Genomic DNA, 18,212 nt, shown 5'->3' on the forward strand with positions numbered 1-18,212 from the left:
CCTTTTACATTTTTAGGGGCTACAGCCATTAAAAAAATATAATATCATAAACTATTTTACCTTATATTAATTTTTTAGGATTAAATTGATCATCCATAGAAATTAAACGACTATTTTACATATAATATACATATATAAAAAAGCATTTAATAAAAATATAATTCTTTTAAAAATTAATATTTTCATTAACTAGTAATTAATAGGGTTTCAAAATAATTTATATTTTCTTAATATATATTTTATCTTTGTGTCTATTTGATACCGAGTATTTAGTATAATATAGAAAATGCAATTAATTGTTTATTAATCAATCTTATCTTCAAATACTTCCACCATTAAATTTATTGTCATTAATCATTTCTTAACAAACTATTTGTATAAAAGGTATGATTTGTGAAAGCAGGAAAAAATTGAAATATATGAAAAAGAAAAGCAAACAAATAGCTTAGGGTAGGATAAGGCCAACATTTATGGTACAAAAGAAAGTAAGAATGTGGAAAGATCATTCCTATTTACCATATCATCAAAGAAAAATTTGACAATTATGAAGACCCTAATTTCTATTTTAAAAATATGATAAAAAAAAGTAAATATAAAAAATGTATGTTCATGCATTTCGTGGAGAGTTACTACATATATATTTTTAGAAATTAATTTTAGAATCATTATTTAATACCACTTGGAACTTAAATAGATTATTCATTTTCATTGAATGTAGCTCATATTTTTATTCTTTTTAACTAGAGATCTAATTTATCATTCACTTGTATTATTTTAGATTGACCATAAAGAATAATCACGAATTCTATCAAATACTACTTGTTTATTTTTAAGGGAAGACACGATATATATTTTATGTTAAGAAGTCATAAACAAATTTATAAAATACTAAAACACCGTCTACAAACCTTATAAAACTAATTTATTAAGATGATATTTGTACTCACTTTGTGACATCCCAAATATATAATAACCACAATCATATAATATAGATGTCAACATCCAAATAAAGAGAACAGTTAGAGTATGACTTGCAATTAAGTACGGAATTACAGTCATCCAAATGTGGAGACAGAATTTTAAACTTAAACAGTTTAGAGTATTTTAAAATAACACCAACTCAAATTTAGAAATCCTAACAATACTATAATGCATCATCAGCATCCTCTAACTCTTGCTCCAAGGGAACTTACTTTCCCCCAAATTGGTCACCGGAGATGATTCAGATGTCTGAACGCATCAGACTCACCTTCGGCTCTAGCACATATGACTAGTCACAAGGTACTGGACCAGGCTAGGGCTGCTCTATGATCAGGGATGTGCCAACTCAGGTTTTTAAGTCCCCTCTATCCTACCAACAAAGAAAGGCTTTTAACAAGTTATGATTTAATTATCTAAGTTATTAAAACTGTCCTATAGTGTTCTAGACATCAAATACCCAATTATATATATCACCCTTCCCCTCACAGTAACCTTAAACCGTACCTGCCCATATACATGCTATCACAGAGCCCTTGCTCAAAACCCTCCAACCAGAACAATTTCAACCAAAACAGATTAATTTCAACAGAGACCCTTACAAACATAATTGCCACATGTACCAATTCAACACCAAAGCATAAATTATTTAAGTACAATTCCAGAGTCTCAGTTATAATTATCCAATAAAAATTAACATAGTAGAACGGCTTCACAAGAACACACCAGTTCAACATTCAACATACATATATTTGTATAAAATAAATTCATACAAGTCCAATGATAATCAGCATAGCAGATCACACAATGTCACATTTTTAACAATTACAATTTAAACATGCTCGCCACCAAAATATAGTATAACAGTAAAATAATCAAAATAAATCAAACAGGCAAATCATACAGCTCCTAAAATATAACTAGTTCCCCTTACCTGGAAAACTTCACAGTTTACTTGACAGGGATGATCTAAACAGTGCTCCTCACAGCAAAATTCAAAGACACCCTATAAATCACCCAATGGTGATAGAATTAGCTTTTTAGGCTAGAAATTACCACAAATTTGAAGTAGAACACTTCTAGTGGCATGCATTCAGTAAAATAGCAATGTCCTAGGTGCTAGAAACGGTGGAGAAAAGGAGAAAGTGACTTACCGGTTGGAACAACAACCTGTTCGGTCCGTTACGGAGCCCTTGACGCGGTGAACGTTTGAGCACCACCTATTCAAAAATTGAACGGTTCAACAGGGTGGTATTTTAGAGAGAAGGCAGAGCAATATTTAGAAGATGAGTTTTTAGAGAGAGAAGGAAAAGTTGGCAGAGTGGAAAACTAACTTAGGAGAAAGACCCCTGTTAAGGTCATGTGTTTTTGATGTGATGGGCTTGGCTGCCCCACATAAGACCCAAAGGCCCCTTTATTAATTTTACAGGCCCTTACACACTTTATATATATATATATATATATATATATATTAGAATATAATTATATTTTTAAGTTTATATAAAATCTTCAACATATTTTCTCAATGAGGACATTAAGTATTTATATTGAGAATATCGTATTTTGTAAAAATATTTTCGTATTTTGTAAAAAAAATTATAGTTTTTTTACATAATACTTTTTGTTAAGTATTTTGATAGAGATTTTCAAATATCTCTTCTTCTGTTGATTACCGAACGGTGGATAACAGGATCTTGTCGAGCGGCTGTAAAGAACTGAAAACTACCGAACGACTAAATAATCAAACGGCTGAAGACTACCGAACGGTAGAAACTCGGAAGCCGTTCGGTTAGTGTGTTATAGAATAGTTTTGTTAATTCTGTTTTCTTTTTTCATCTTTCTTTTTGTATATATTCTTTGCTTCTGATGTATCTAAACTTCTTCAATCGGTATTCATTCACAATTTTGCTTTCTTTGGAGTTCTTTTTGTTTATTTAAATTTTATGTTCTAAATATGGGTGTGCTTTTGCTAGAAGGCACAATTTTCTTATTAGGTGATTCTTAACCATGATATCAAAGCTAAGGTTATAATTAACAGAGGAATAATAGAAGAATTTGGCATAAGCAACATCAAATGTTTGTTTTAGAACACAAAAAGATTATGTAAAGCTTCATTGTATATATGAAATAAGATGATCTTGAAGCTTTATTTTATGAGACAAGATGATGTTGAAGCTTCATTGTGGAGTAACTCTCTTTATATGTGAAACTTTTAATGAAGGATTGATAGGTTGGTTTTAAAGTGAGTATTGACCAAGTTCCAAATTCAATAATATAAAAAGAAAATAAGAAAATATAACAAAAATAGAGAGCTGATTTTAGTGCTTTTACTATAACATAAAGAGTCTCTTGATTATATAAGAAACTTGGTAGTTGTAAGAGGAAGGTTTTGCAATTAATTCCTGTCAAAAAATTGCAAGAGAAGATTTACAATTTTTTTTAGAAAAATTACACGAAAAAAAATTATAGTTTTTGTTAGAGTAGAATAAAGTTTACAGGTTTTTTAAAAAAATTGGATGTTGAGTAATAATATTTTAATTGAATACTCGTAGATGTAAAATCTTGAAGTGTCAACAAATTGTGGATATATTTTCACTAGAATAAATTATTTATTTATGTATGATTTTCAATGCAAATCTTGTCTTAGTGAACCAATTTTTGAATTATCCAATCTCAATTTTTTGGAAGTTGAGTTAAACTTCAACGGGTGTGCCTTAATTGTGTAAGACTTACTTCTTATAATTAATTTCATCCATATTGACATGAATTGCCATCCGTAATAAGATTTATTTTATTGAAGTAGTCGAATCATATAAAATTTGGAATCAAAATTTCCAAATCCTTAATCTAAAAAGTAAACTATTTATAAATGTATGATGATAGATGTACACCACTAAAATTTCATACACCAACTTGACACTACTTACTTATATTTTAATACACAATTATATTTAACCAAAATACTGCATTAGTTTAATCAAAGTGTTATGGTCTTAAAAAAACATAGGATGTCATGTATCACTTTCATACAAATGATAATCGATTTTTTTTGTTATCACAAAGCAAGTAATGATAAGGTCTTTTAACGACTATGTAATGTTTGAATGTGTTACAATTTGCATATCAGTTTAGATACGAAGTTAACCAATAATTATAATAATTTAATCAATAAATTGCACTAATTTAACCAATAAGTGAAAGTGTAAAATAGGTGTACACCACATAAAGGTGTAATTTTATCATTTTTTTTAATTTGTAAATTATTCAATATTGTACAAAAGATAACATAGTTGACCAATTATACATCCACTTGAAAGAAGCTTAACCTTTTAAAGTGAAATGTTTGAACTATTCAAATCTACAACAGGTCTACTAAATTATAATGTTTAAATACCTTGAAATATGTAAGAGGTAGCACACCACACTCAAAAATCAAGATGTTTCGATTTTAGCGTGAGATTGAACACTTATGGTAAGATATTTTTTAGACAATATTAAAGTGTACCACAAAATGAATAGCAATGTAACAATAGGAAATAATTGGTTGTGAGCCTATCATACAAACACTATAAAAAGTAATGTAAGTGTGACAAAATAATTCATAACTAAGTCTTCACTTCACAAGACTATTTTGCGAAGAATTAACAAAGAAACAACAAAAATATTATTTATCTAAAACATAAGTAGTTAAATAGTGAGAGAATTATTCCCTCACTATTTTTCACATTTTATGTAGCAAATCTCTTTTTAAAACTTTTCTAATGAAAATCACCCTCCACACCACCTAAAAGTTTCTATATAATGTCTCATGTCCTCCATTTAGCCATTAAGTGGAGAGTTAGAAATGTAGTAACAAAGTAGAAACAGGTCTCTGAGGCTAGAGAAAAATGTTTTTATTATAAATCCTATTTATAGATGTTGTTGGAATTATATTGCAATATTTCGTGGGTAGTTTAACCTTCTCATTCAATAGTTTGTGATTTGATTTATGCTTAATAATGAATTGATAACTCATTTATTTAAGTGGTTTGGATTGAGTTGGAAAATTGATCTCAAATTGTGGTCCTATAAATCTTTTCACTCTTGCTAGAGATTTTCACATGATCTAGAGTGTGGGTAAGATAAAAGAGTCATATACTTAAGGCAATGATCCATTCAACCAAGAGTGGAGGTATCACACTAAGTCTGAAGTTCTTAGGTTCTAAGATGCAAGAATGAGTTTAGATCTATCTTAGAGTATTCACAGGACATTGACTGATTTAGATATTAAATAGACAAGATTTGTAGTGGTAAAGTAGAATAGGATGAGATGAAATTCAATCATAGCATCCACTTCCTTCAATCTATAAAATATAGGTCACTATTAATAAATTTTTTTAAAAAAACTATCAATATAGTTGCTAAATCCACCTGAATATGATAATCTCCATTCAATTATTCAATAACCGATTTAATGCAAATTGAATAACTTTTTTAAAACTTTGATTATATTAATGTTAGAGCTTTTAAACTTAAGCTCAATGAACTAAAACTTTCAACTAAAGTTTATCCCATCAATAATCTAATCATCTAAAAATAACTTTAAAAAATTTGTCTAGGCTTCAGTGAGTAGCCCTATACCTTAGTAATTCATTTCCCTATTTTTCATCATACCTTTTTCTCACATATGTACCCTCTCTTGCTCGTGTATCACCCAAGTATGATCCACTTGTCCTATAATTGCCCTCATCAAACCTTGGTCTCTTATCTATATTGTTATACATTAATTTCTGCCTCAAGGATTTAATACATATTTTTATACTTTGTTGAACATTTTCTCTACATTTGTGATCTCATTCCTAAACAAAATTTTGTTTGTTTGATTTCATATACACTATATAATAGCTATTCACTTACATTTTTTTATTTTATCTCCATTGCTGTTGAATTCCATTTTAGAAAGTGTGTTATGGCTTGGTTGTGATATAGAGTTCCTACTTCTATCCATTTGTGGCACAAATCCCACACTGTAGGTGCTACTTTTCGTATAAAAAATAGATGGCTAACACATTAATTCCCCTCCACAAACTTGTCCATATATATATATATATTCTTTGAACAACTGCAGCAGATTCTGCAGACTCCTACTCCTTGAAAACACAAGAATATTTATGCTCTTTTACAGACCAAAACCTCACTCTCTTACAACCATGTCAGCATTCACAGAAGGATATGACAGTACAAAACCAAAATATATCAGTAAGCATTCATTATCCTCACCAAGAAAGGTTAGAAATCACTTCCCTGATAAGAACATTCTCAACTGTTTCATTATTAGAAGAATGTAACAAAGAATATAGAAATCTATGTCCTGTGCTTCATATATAAAAAAATCTAAAAAGAAGATCTTATCATGCAGATAGCAATAAAGGAAAAGTGATCATATTTATTTATTGGGAAGGTGCTACTGTAATTGAATCACAAGTGTTCATACAAAGTAATGTTAGAGAGCTATCTAGGCATCTCGTTGATGAGAATCAGACCTTGCATTCGTCCACATTTATTAACGAATTTCATTTTAATAAAATCAAATGAATTTAAATATTAATTACTAAATTATTACATATTTTCCTATAATGAGAAAGTAAACAATACTAATAATATTTTAAAACAAAAGTTATAGAAAGTGTATATGGAGAAATGTTACAAAGTTTTCCAAAATATAAAAAATTTAATTAATCATAGATAACTTTTTACTGTTGAAAGTATTAAATATTAAATGATAACTAATTCTTATATACTTGTTAAAAAATATCATTTGCTAAATTATATATGTGCTTTTGACTAATATTATATATGTGCCTTTACCTAAATATCAATAAATAAAAAAGACAGTCAATAAAATTAAAATATTTAATATTTTCTTTAGCCAATTAAAATAGATTCAAGATTATTTATATTTTTTAATATATATTGTATCTTTTTTAATATATCTAATTAATGTTTCGCACTATTTTTTTATTTTTAACATGTAAAGTTTATATAATTAAAAAATGGCAGTTAATAATTTTGTAATTTCAAATAAGAAACAAAAAAGACTTTTGGAAAAAAAAAAGAAATTTCATTATTGTTCAATATTTAATCTAGTAAAAAATGTGTCATATAAAGTGTGCATTTTAAAATAAATAGCAGAAAAATAGTTTGTATTTGACAAAATATACGGAGAAATGGATTTAAAAACTAACCAACGGTCCCTTCTAAATCTATTATCGGAAATGGACACAAATTAGTTAAAATTGGACATGTATTATTTGAAAAAACAACTAATTAATTTCTTCTTGTTTCATTGAAAAAAAATGGACATATATTTCTTTTAATAATTGCATATATTGCGTCTCATATATTTCACGTTGATTAAAAATAATTAATTTATAATATATATTATTTTAGAAGTTAAGTTATACTTAAATTTACTTTTAAAATATATTTTAACGAAAAATATTAAATTACTGTGACACCTTCAATCAAATCACCCACAATTTTTTAATAGAGTTTTTACAATTTATTCATATTGGTTTTGTGATGTAATTTTTTTAAAATATTTAAAAACTATATACAAAATAGTGCATAATATGTTTTAAATTTATTTATAGTTTATATTTATAAAACTTTCGAAATAGCATGTAAAATAAGATATAAATTATATGAATCAATTAAATTTTACTTTTTCAGTTAAAAAGTAACTAACTTTCTAAAGTTTGCCTAATTATTATTGTAAGACAGCATATAGCTGTAAAGACCACTGGTAACTTTTTCTTAGAAGTTTCAATCTTCAACCATTTGCCTTCCGACCAAGGTGTGTTGTAGTAATAAATATTATAATAATAAGAATATAATTAATTTAAAGTGTATTATTTAAATTATATTTATAAACTTTAGTTTTTGATTTATATATTTAATCATCTTGATTAATTTTGTCTAGTATTTTATTAATATGTTTTAATCATTGTTTTAATTTTATCAAATTTATTTTGACTAAGTATATTTAGGCGGAAAACATTTCTGTGGCGGATATGTTATTGGATATTTTGAGTAAGTATACTCGAAATTGAATATATTATAAATTTTACTCACAGTGCACATAAAAAATACTTTGTCTGATAATCCAATAAAACATTTATCCAAAATCTCATTTCATACTTTCAAAATCTTCTCACATTTTACCTCAAAATAAAATTAAATATTTAGAAATAACAAAAGTATTAGAGGTCAAATTTAAACTTTTAACCATTCTTTTTCACAACAACCAAAATCATTAATCATTTGGCTTAAATTATTAGATAATATATATATATATATATATATATATATATATATATATATTGTATTTATTAATTATTTATCTATTAAATTGTTATATATGTTTATTTGACAAATATATTTACTCAGTCATATAAAATTATTTATTTTTATTAATTATATATACATATTTCACCATCTTATTATTCAGAACTATAATAAACAAACTTAAATAATATTTAATAATTTTTATATAAAATGCAGATATATAATTATGCATAATATTAAAAAAAATTATCATTCCATATATTTCATCAAATTTAAAATGCACAATTATAAACATAATATTTCAAATCAATTTGATAATGTAAAGTTAAATACATTATTTATATTAAATCAATAATTCAATGTTCAATATATAACACAATTCAATATAACTATAATTTAGTTCTTTTTACCCATTTCAAAACTAATTAAAAGTAAAGTCTTATACCACATGCACCTAATTTCAGTTAACTTACCATTATTCAATATTCGTAAATTATACAAAAGGATTATGAAGTAATTTCAAACATTCATTATTACTCACATTTAAAAGAATAAAAGAATAACTAGAGAAGGTTGGAAAACATTAAAATTTTAAAGACTTAAAAAAACACCAATGAAACTAAAATTCAATCCTCAACTTATCAAATTAATAGTGTATTCAAATACACAAATTTTCTTACAAAGCCTCTAACTCCAAGCCCTTATAGCTTCAAACCAAGATATTGGTCCTCTCCAAGTTGAACAGAGGTTGTGCCTGCAAAAGACACTCTAACGTTCAACCAAGTTTGTTAGAAGATAATTAATGATGTAATTATGGATCATAATTAATAAACCTCATAGGATATGTTCTTTATACTATGCTTATGAACTTTTACCTGAATGAGTTTGGTCTAGGTAGCTAATTATCTTGATTAATCTTTAGTTAATTCATCTGCTTAATCATATCTTAATTACGATCTTAAGTCAACTTAGTCAACAGTTTTTAGTTGTCAATTCTGGTTGTTTGACATAATGTAGGATCACACCACGAGGATCGAGTAAATCTAGGTACAAGTGGCTATATTCGAACATTTGAGAAGCATTGTCTTGATTGACCCACATGTATTTGGTCAAGTTTTCTTCTGTTGCGGTCATGTCATAAGAGTTAAGTATATCTAGACATAGATAATTAAGATATACATTGACATATAGGGTAAACCAGTCCGAAAGTTGATGTGCCTGTATTCAAACCTTATGTCTATGATGCCAGCCTCATGTGTTCACGTGTTGTGTAATGTAAAAAGAAATTGCATGTTATTGGTTATTTGAATCTATGGGTATACAAATAAAATGAAAGCTATTTTAAAATAAAGTATCTTTCATATACTAGCTACTTGAGATAGAATTTGGTTTTTTAAAAAATAAGACTTGAATTGAAATTGCACATGAGAGAGGAAAGGAGTTAAAAAAGAAAAATAAATGAGTGTTGTTCCCTCCACCACCACGACATGCTCATACACCTCCTCAATTTCTTTTATTTTCAAAACTATTCTTAGGTTAAAGGTTAAAACTTTTTTATTTTTACCAAGAATTTTTAATTTATTTTTCAAACCCTAATTTTACGTCATTCATATTCCCTGAACGCAGCAGCTGCACCCCCACCTCCATGTCAACTCAATCTTCTTCTACCTATTTATATCTATGTCAGATATGAATTTTCATTATTCAAATTTAAAAGATTGATTAACTAAACTTCAATAGTAATTATTAGGTATAATCGAGTACATGATAGTTTTATGTACTTCATCAACAAAAGATAATTAAAAATTTATATCTGACGTGTATACAAGTAAGTAGAAGAAGATTGAGTTCATATGGGGGTGGGAGTGCACCTGCTGTGTTCAAAGAATATGAACTGCTGTGTTCAGAGAATATGAATAAGGTAAAATTAAAGTTTGAAAAATAAACTAAAAATTCGTGATAAAAGTAAAAAAGTTTTAGCCTTTAACCTAAGGATAATTTTGAAAATAAAAGAATTTGAGTGCAGAGAGTATAGTGTGGTGGTGGAGGAAGCAACGCTGAAAAATAAATAGTTTACAAAATTAGGCCCAATGGGTTTTAGAAGTGTAGGGTATTGCTTTCTGCAATAGAATTACTAACTACACCCTCATAATAATTTTTTTAATATCATAGAGTATTTTAAGGGATAGAAAAGAAAACTAAGAATTGGAGAACTTTATGCATTTGTTGCAATTTTTTTATTTATTATATATTATTTTTTTAATTCCAAACAATTTATGTATTTATACTCAAGCTACTTGTGTTCTCCAAACCAAATTAGGATTATGTCTTTCAGAAGACATCAATTGAGTTCATCAGAAGATAACTAATGATGTAATTAATGTATCTTATAGAATATTTATTTATATTATGTTTATGAACTTTTTATCTAAATGGGTTCGTCCAAGTAACTAATTATTTTGACCAGTCTTTAATTAGTTATTTTTTTAATTATAACTTAATGACAATCTTAAGCCAATCTACTCAATAAATATTTATTTTTTAGTTGTTAGTTTTAGTTAACCGATATATATTTGGCCAAACTATCATGATACGAGTCATACCATGAAGATAGGTACAGGTGGCTAAGATGTATTTGATCAAGTTTTCTTATGTTGCCATCATTCCATAAGAACTGAGTATATATAGACACATATAGTTAAAATGTATTTGGGTGTAAGTGGTACACCAAGCTCCAGGGTTGATGTTTTTGAACTCGAATCTTATGTATGTTTACCAACTAGTGTCGCATAGTGCTAACAAAATTTGTATTTTATTGGTTATTTGATCATATGAGTATATAAATAAAATGAAAAATTAAAAGAAAAATGATATAAGACTTGAATTGGAAAACTTGTAGATGAGAGAGGAGAGGAATTAAAGAAAAAAATAAAATATAAAGTTTATAAAAGTAGGCCCAATGAGTTTTAGAGTGATAAAATGTAAGCTATGCACTAGAATTACTAACTACACCCCATAATACCTTTTAATATAGAGTTTTTTAAGGGATAGAAAAGAAAGATAATAGTTGGAGAATTTTATGCAATTGTTGCAACTTTTTTATTTATTATATATAGATTGTCTCTTCAATATATTTAATTTTACTCATAAGAAAATGCCTATAAAATAAAGATATGGTTAAATAGTCTAAGTTAAAGTATATGTATGCAAATTTTTGTCTTATTATTATTGAAAAATAGCACATAAACAAGATTCAACCACTCCCAAGGAATTCTGGAAGCAAAACTTCCATTCATATCATCTTTCATATAAAAAGGAAAAAATACTAAAACTCTAAATTAGAACCATTTACCAAAGCATGGTTTATTTTTTGTATTGTTGAGGTCATGAGAGAGTTAACAACAGTCTTGGATTCTGCTACCATAGTTGTTGGACCATTCATCAGTATTTGAAAAGTCACAGTCAGTAGAGTACCGTGCCTTCTCGTGTCATCACTTCCACTACTCCATGCAGAAGCATGTGTGATAGTTTGAACATCTTTTGATATAACAATGCCTGATGGAAAGATTGACATTATTCTTGCTGAATCTTTACCATTTACAGCCATCTTTATGTCAGATATATTCACAGGGGAATACACAACGTATGATCCCAAAGCATCAATAAAACTTTCCTGAATAATGGCCATGTTATTAGCCGTTCGGTGAAGAGGCTGTTCCACATGAATAATTAAAATTAGTTTAATCATGTTCATACAAAAAAAAGTAACAACACCAAATTTAAAAATTTGATTAAAAGCTCAGCTAAAGCTATTATTCTAATTATCTCAATAGATAATGATCAAACATTCCCTTATAATATGGTAATTGGGTACCTGTATAATCGATATGCAATTGCTAGGGTTAGTTCCAACCGAGACACGTGCAACTTCGTGCACTGGACTCTCATAACACATAACATCCCACTGTCAAATAAAAAAAAATAACAAATAAATGGACTACTAAAAAAATTTATACATTGATAAAAAAAATGGGTTAAATTTCTGAACCTTAGCTCGTTTTGTTGGATTTCTAAAGAAGTCAAAAACATATTCCGAGGGGAGTGGTAGCCGAAAAGAAGTAGTAGCAATGAATATAATCATGGCATTTGATTGACTTGAGTTTGTGTATTTCCGAGCAAGAATCATAATATTAGCATTCTCCTCAGCTAAATGTTGAATGTACTCTGTCTTACTTGAAATGTTTAAAATTCCATAGAAGTTTTTCACCATTTGATGAGAAAACTTCATCATATTTTTTCTTCCTCCAATAACAGGTATCACTGAAAATTCATGTCAGATATAATCTTAATTAGGTATGCACAAATATTAACAGGTTTGGAATAAAGCTAGAAATAAGAACCTCCATTGATGTCATAATCAGGTATTTCATCTCCAATACTTGTAAATCTTGCACACATTCTTTGAAGTTCCAACAGCCATCGTTCTGCTCCATACGCAATGCTGTTATTAACTACATCTTTGTATAGTTGATGCGTTTCAATCCTCTCATCCACTTCCACATGTTCAACCCAAGAAATCTAGAAGGAATATAAGATTTTATAACACAAATTTGTTTAAATCATCATTCACATTTCGTCCACGTACATACATATACACCCATGATGAAAATAATGACCTAATTATAATAGCAATACATATAGTAGTGGTAACTTAGTTCACCAATGCATTTTATCTATATATAATACTCACCCAGCATAACTCATTTGAAATTTGATGAATTATGCATCCAGAGGGAAACCTCCAATACTTAGGATTGTTGTTCCCATTGGTGCAGTCAACAGAAACATCTACTATCACCCATGAATGTGCTTCAATCTGTTCACAATAACGAAGGAAGAACATTTCCCGAGATGGAACTAAAGGTGAAAGAACATGCAGCTCTTCACTCATCTACATAAGCAAAACAAAAAAAAGGTATTAAGTTGTTATATAAATGTAAGAAAGAAACTGATTACACAGAGCGAGCGAGGTTTGCACGAGGTATACCAACAACAAAACTCCGCTTCGGTTTGAACCATTTTCAAGTACTTTGATTAAGCGTGCTTTTGTAACAATTGTTGAGAAAAGATCTGCCCAGTATTCCTGATAAAAATGGATATGATTATATAAAGGAAGAGAGACAGAGAGATTTGAATAAACTATTTGGTAAAATATTAAAGTGGATCTTTTGAGAGTACTGACCGAATTCAGAAACATGTTAACTAATTCCATTGCCTTAACTCTCACAACCCTTGAATCTTTTGATGATTCTACACGAGCTTGAGAATTCTTGAAGTGATTAATCCTTGGAAAGAATGTTTGGTAGCTTTCTTGATGAAGAACAAATCTTTGATGATTTGAAGATTTGACCCATATGGGTTCATTGGTACACAGAAGCTTAATTAATTCTTCCTTAGCAGCCACTGCAATTTGTGACATCATTGTTTTCTCCATTTGTGTAATTCTGTTCCCAAGGTTGAACATGGTATCTTCACGTTGAAATGAACCAATTAGTCTCAGATAACTTCCTGGTGTTAATGGAACACACGATGATGAAGATCCCCTCATAAGACTATAGCCCATGTTTAGGTCTAACACTGGTTTATCCATGTACTTTGCAAGAGCACTAGACACTCTCTCATGCTGAAAAAAAAAAGCATAAATAAACATGAATCATATATTGCCATGGTAAAAAGTTATTGAAATGTAAAAAATGATGAAATCAGTGAAGAAACCTCTTCTCTAAGACGAGCATTTTCAATACGAAGTTGTTCTAGAGAGTGTGTACGTTTTTCATCAACCTCTGATGGACCTCCACAAGATGGACAAATTATATTTTTGAATGCCTCTCTTAACAAAAGGTTATCTTTACGTATCCTTTCATTCTCAATACGGAAGAGACTGTTATTTGTTCGCTCAGTTTGAGTCTTCAATCAAACAAACACATGTAAAATGGTTATTATCACTAAAACAATTTTTTAATAAATATGAAAAGAAAATAAATATAGATTACCTTTATTTGAGTTCTCTTATTCTGAAACCAAAATTTTACTTGTTTTGGCTCAAGTCCCAGTTCTTCTGCTATTTGAGATCTTGTGCTTTTTGTTGGATGTGGACACTTCCGGAACATTCTTTAACCCATAATAAATATCACCGTTAATACAGTTATATAAACGACAAATACCCGTACAAAAGTGACACAGGTAACAAGGAATAGAGAGAGAGAGAATGTGAATATGTTATGTAAAACAAAGGGAAAAAGACATCAGCAATATCAAAAATATATTCTTTCTAATTTAACACTAATAATCAACTTAATGGAAAAAATTATCCTTTTTTGAAAGTTTTTCTTCTATATTAGTTTTATTGGGGGAGATTAAAATATAATTTAAATTCAACATATTTGGAAGTTAAAGTTATTGAAACATAACCTTTATGCATAAAATTAATATATAATACTGGATTGGAAAGATTTAAAACAATGGGCTTGAAACTACTCATGGGTATTGTGATAGATGACTCATGATCAGGGAAACACCAATAAAACATAAATACCAATAAAATATAAATAATGAGTTAATATCATTTTAATCTAAAATTTTGAAATGATAATTTTTTATATGTTATTTAATTTTTTTACTTTTTACTAAATCAGAGACTTATGAGAAAAATATATGTTATTTCTTACTAACATGTGAGAGATAATCTATAAGGGGAAATATAATTTGACTCTATAGATGAATGCCAACAGAAACATAAAATGTAAGGTCATTTTGATTTATAATAAATTTGATTGTGTATGGAAAAGTCTTGTTCGAAGGAGAGTACTCATATTTTGTTGTTATGAATATTTGCTTTTTTTTTTTGTATATAAACATTCTGGGTTGGAACACCATTGCATATTCAAAAAATGAAAAGTATTTAAGTGGGTACCTTTCAATTTTGAAAGGCTTTTACAACATAGCGTATTCAAGAAAGAAAAAAGATTAAACATATTCAAAGGATAGGAACATTGTAAATGTTGAGGCCATAGCATGTTCAAAAAAAATGTCTAATTCAGATATAGATGGAAAAGATAAACTGTTTAACTGGTAATTAAATTTAAAGTTGTTATTATGGTAATTTAATTAAAATTAAGAAAACTCATGACCAAACACTCATAATCATTAAGATTTTCCCCAACAACATTAATAACATTAAAATTAATCTCATTTTTTTTTTAAATATGGGTCAATGAACCAATCTTTCTCAATGATATTCGCTTAATACATTGCATTCAACTATTTTATCACTCCTGTTTCTTTTAAACCTTACTAAATATAAAGGAAATGAATTATATTTCAAATTTCTAAACTCACGGCATGCCCACTCTCATCTTTCACGAGATCAAGATCAAAAGGAAGTCAAAACGAAATCAACTTCTTCTCATTAAATGAAGAGACATAAGATTGGTCACAAATTAAAATTAATAAAAATATAAATTACAAAAAAAAGTAGTGAATTTCATCCATTAAAACTATTAAACAAAGCAAAGGCAAAAGCAGGACCAAACCACGGAAAATGGTGATTTTCGTCATAAATAATTGAACAAGATAAAAACTGCACAAATTTTATGATACAGGAAGAGATATATGGATGGTAGATCTAGAAATTAGCCCTTTTTTACACATCGTTCATAATTGAAAACTTGAAATAAATAAAAGAAAGAAGTTGTTGAGGAAGTAAAAAAGTGATCTTACTCTTCAAGCTTAGAAGTTCTATCAGAGTTGTGACCATGGTAGGCCTTTTTCCCTTTGTTTGAGCTCTTATTGTGATTGTGATTGTGTTTATCATCTCCAGATCCACCTGCAGCTCCCATGGCAAAATCCATTTTTTTTTCAATTCACCTGCAAAAGAGACTAAACTTCTGAGTTTGGTTTTTGAACTTTTTCTGGGGTGAGTTATGTGAATTCTGAAGAAGGGACTTTATAGATGCCAACCCTTTGCATTTCAGTATGACAAAGGCAATAAAAGCTGATAAAGAAAATACTGATGAGATTTTCACCACCTTTTTCCTTAGATTAATGGTGAACGGAAATGAAAGGTCTCAACTTGTATAACCCCACATACTAAGATATCATCACTCCAACCTAGTAACAGCTATAGCTGTAGAAAAAAACAAAAATTACAGAAATTAGGAAAAGAAAATGTAATGTTATTGAATGAAAAACTCAGAATATGTAACCGATGGTTTTGCTAGCCTTGCCTTTTTGCCAAGCACATGACAACTCATCTGCATGCAAAAGGGGAGAGAACTGGGAAAATGTGAAACTAAAAAACAAAGTCACTGAAACCGAATTTTGGATTTGGTGGATTGAAACGCGGGTTTGGTTTGGTTTTGGTTTTGTGGTTTTGTGAAATATGAAAGTGGTGGGGTTGAGTTTCTGCTTGCATTTGTAATGAAGAGGAATCTTTCAATTTAATGTTATTGGGTTGAAGGAAGTCATTGGTGAGAGCCAGTCAAATTCAAGATGTTGTAAGCAATCAATTTGTAATGCTTTTCAGAATTTGTTTTCTTCATCTATTACAAAAACTCATTAAATGAACCCTTTATTTATATTGCTTTATTATATCATATTTATATGCTCCCAGTAATTGTCTTCACAGACATTAATTGAATTAAATTTATGTTCTTTTTATTATAATATTAAAAAAGTTAAACCGAAAATAAAGTAATAAATGTGGATGATAAAATCAATTAATCAACTACCGACAGTTATGCATATATTAAAGGTTAAGAGTGTAAAACAGTTTACACATTTATTTAATGATTGGTTGTGTATGACTTTTAATATATTTATTACAAGTTAAATGCTAATTAATGTTTTTGAGGATTGTGTTTGTTGTAGAAAAATAAATATTGAGAGAGTAAATAAAACAAAAAAATAATTAAAAGAAGAAAGAAAGTACAAAAAATTAAAGTTTTAAGATTATTCCATTTAAAATCAATGTTATTCTGTTATTTTTATTTATATTTAATATAAAAAAAATAAGGTTTGTAAAATAACAACAATTTTAAGCCTACAATAATCTATTATAGAAAGAAAAATGATAAACGTACACCTCCTTGTAATGCACACTCATTTTACACTTCCACCTGTTATTTATTTATTTGTTGAACAGTACTTATTTTAAACTTGTGTAACGTTTTAGTTAAATATGTATAACTGATAATTAAATTTATGTATGAATTAAAATATCAATTGTTATAACATTTCCGAACACTAAATAGTAATTAAAAGGTTTTGTGAAATTTCCACGAAATTTCCACCGACCTTTTAAGAACATAAATAATTAATTATTAACATATTTGCATACGTGGACTAAATCTGATTGGTTAAACAAGTTGATATAATTATTTAAATAATTCAATTTTTTTAAGGCTTGTTCATTTGAATGGATTTGGAGGAGAGTAATTGGAGATTTGAGAGGATTTGAAGATACATTTTTTTGTTATTTATTTGAGTGAATTTAAAGGTAAATGAAAGTGGATTTGGAAGTAAATTTTTTTAATCTGTCACATCAATCAAATCTTACACTAATTCTCACAAACTTTACTTTCAAATTCATTCTCACTTACCTCCAAATTCACTCAAATAAACAACAAAAAAATTTATCTTCAAATCCTCTCAATTCCCTTAATTACTCTCCCCCAAATCCATTCAAGTGAACAAGGCCTAAGTGAGAATAATCGGTTCTGATGCAACTCAAAAAGAGTGGATGGACATGATGGAGACACATGGCATCTTAAAAGTTTTTTTTCTTTTTTTCATAATCACAACACTTTGGTTAATGCAATGTTTTGGTTAAATTCATCTTTAAACCAATT

The 18,212-nt window shown here is 28.2% G+C and overlaps 1 protein-coding gene across 1 annotated transcript; it reads right to left on the minus strand.

Annotated features, from left to right (window-relative positions):
* Nucleotides 1-11,511: 11,511 nt before the first annotated feature.
* Nucleotides 11,512-16,353, minus strand: LOC124819930 (homeobox-leucine zipper protein HDG11-like). Its single transcript, XM_088092152.1, has 10 exons — nucleotides 16,084-16,353; nucleotides 14,358-14,475; nucleotides 14,080-14,271; nucleotides 13,547-13,987; nucleotides 13,352-13,447; nucleotides 13,055-13,255; nucleotides 12,705-12,882; nucleotides 12,353-12,624; nucleotides 12,179-12,268; nucleotides 11,512-12,016 (listed from the first exon to the last, which is right to left on the minus strand). The coding sequence occupies exons 1-10, from the start codon at nucleotides 16,212-16,214 to the stop codon at nucleotides 11,630-11,632; spliced, it is 2,106 nt and encodes a 701-aa protein (XP_087948278.1). The 5' UTR covers nucleotides 16,215-16,353; the 3' UTR covers nucleotides 11,512-11,629.
* Nucleotides 16,354-18,212: the final 1,859 nt, after the last annotated feature.

This window comes from Vigna umbellata, chromosome 5, assembly GCF_029865625.1.
Source record: "Vigna umbellata cultivar VRB3 chromosome 5, Vumbellata_1.0, whole genome shotgun sequence".
NCBI lineage: Eukaryota > Viridiplantae > Streptophyta > Magnoliopsida > Fabales > Fabaceae > Vigna > Vigna umbellata.

Coding starts and splice junctions, on each gene's coding strand:
- LOC124819930 (XM_088092152.1), bottom strand. CDS start 16,214: ATGGATTTTGCCATGGGAGCTGCAGGTGGATCTGGAGATGATAAACAC. Junction 13,256..13,351: donor GAAGCGGAGTTTTGTTGTTG/GTATACCTCGTG, acceptor TTGCTTATGTAG/ATGAGTGAAGAGCTGCATGT. Junction 12,625..12,704: donor TGATTATGACATCAATGGAG/GTTCTTATTTCT, acceptor ATGAATTTTCAG/TGATACCTGTTATTGGAGGA.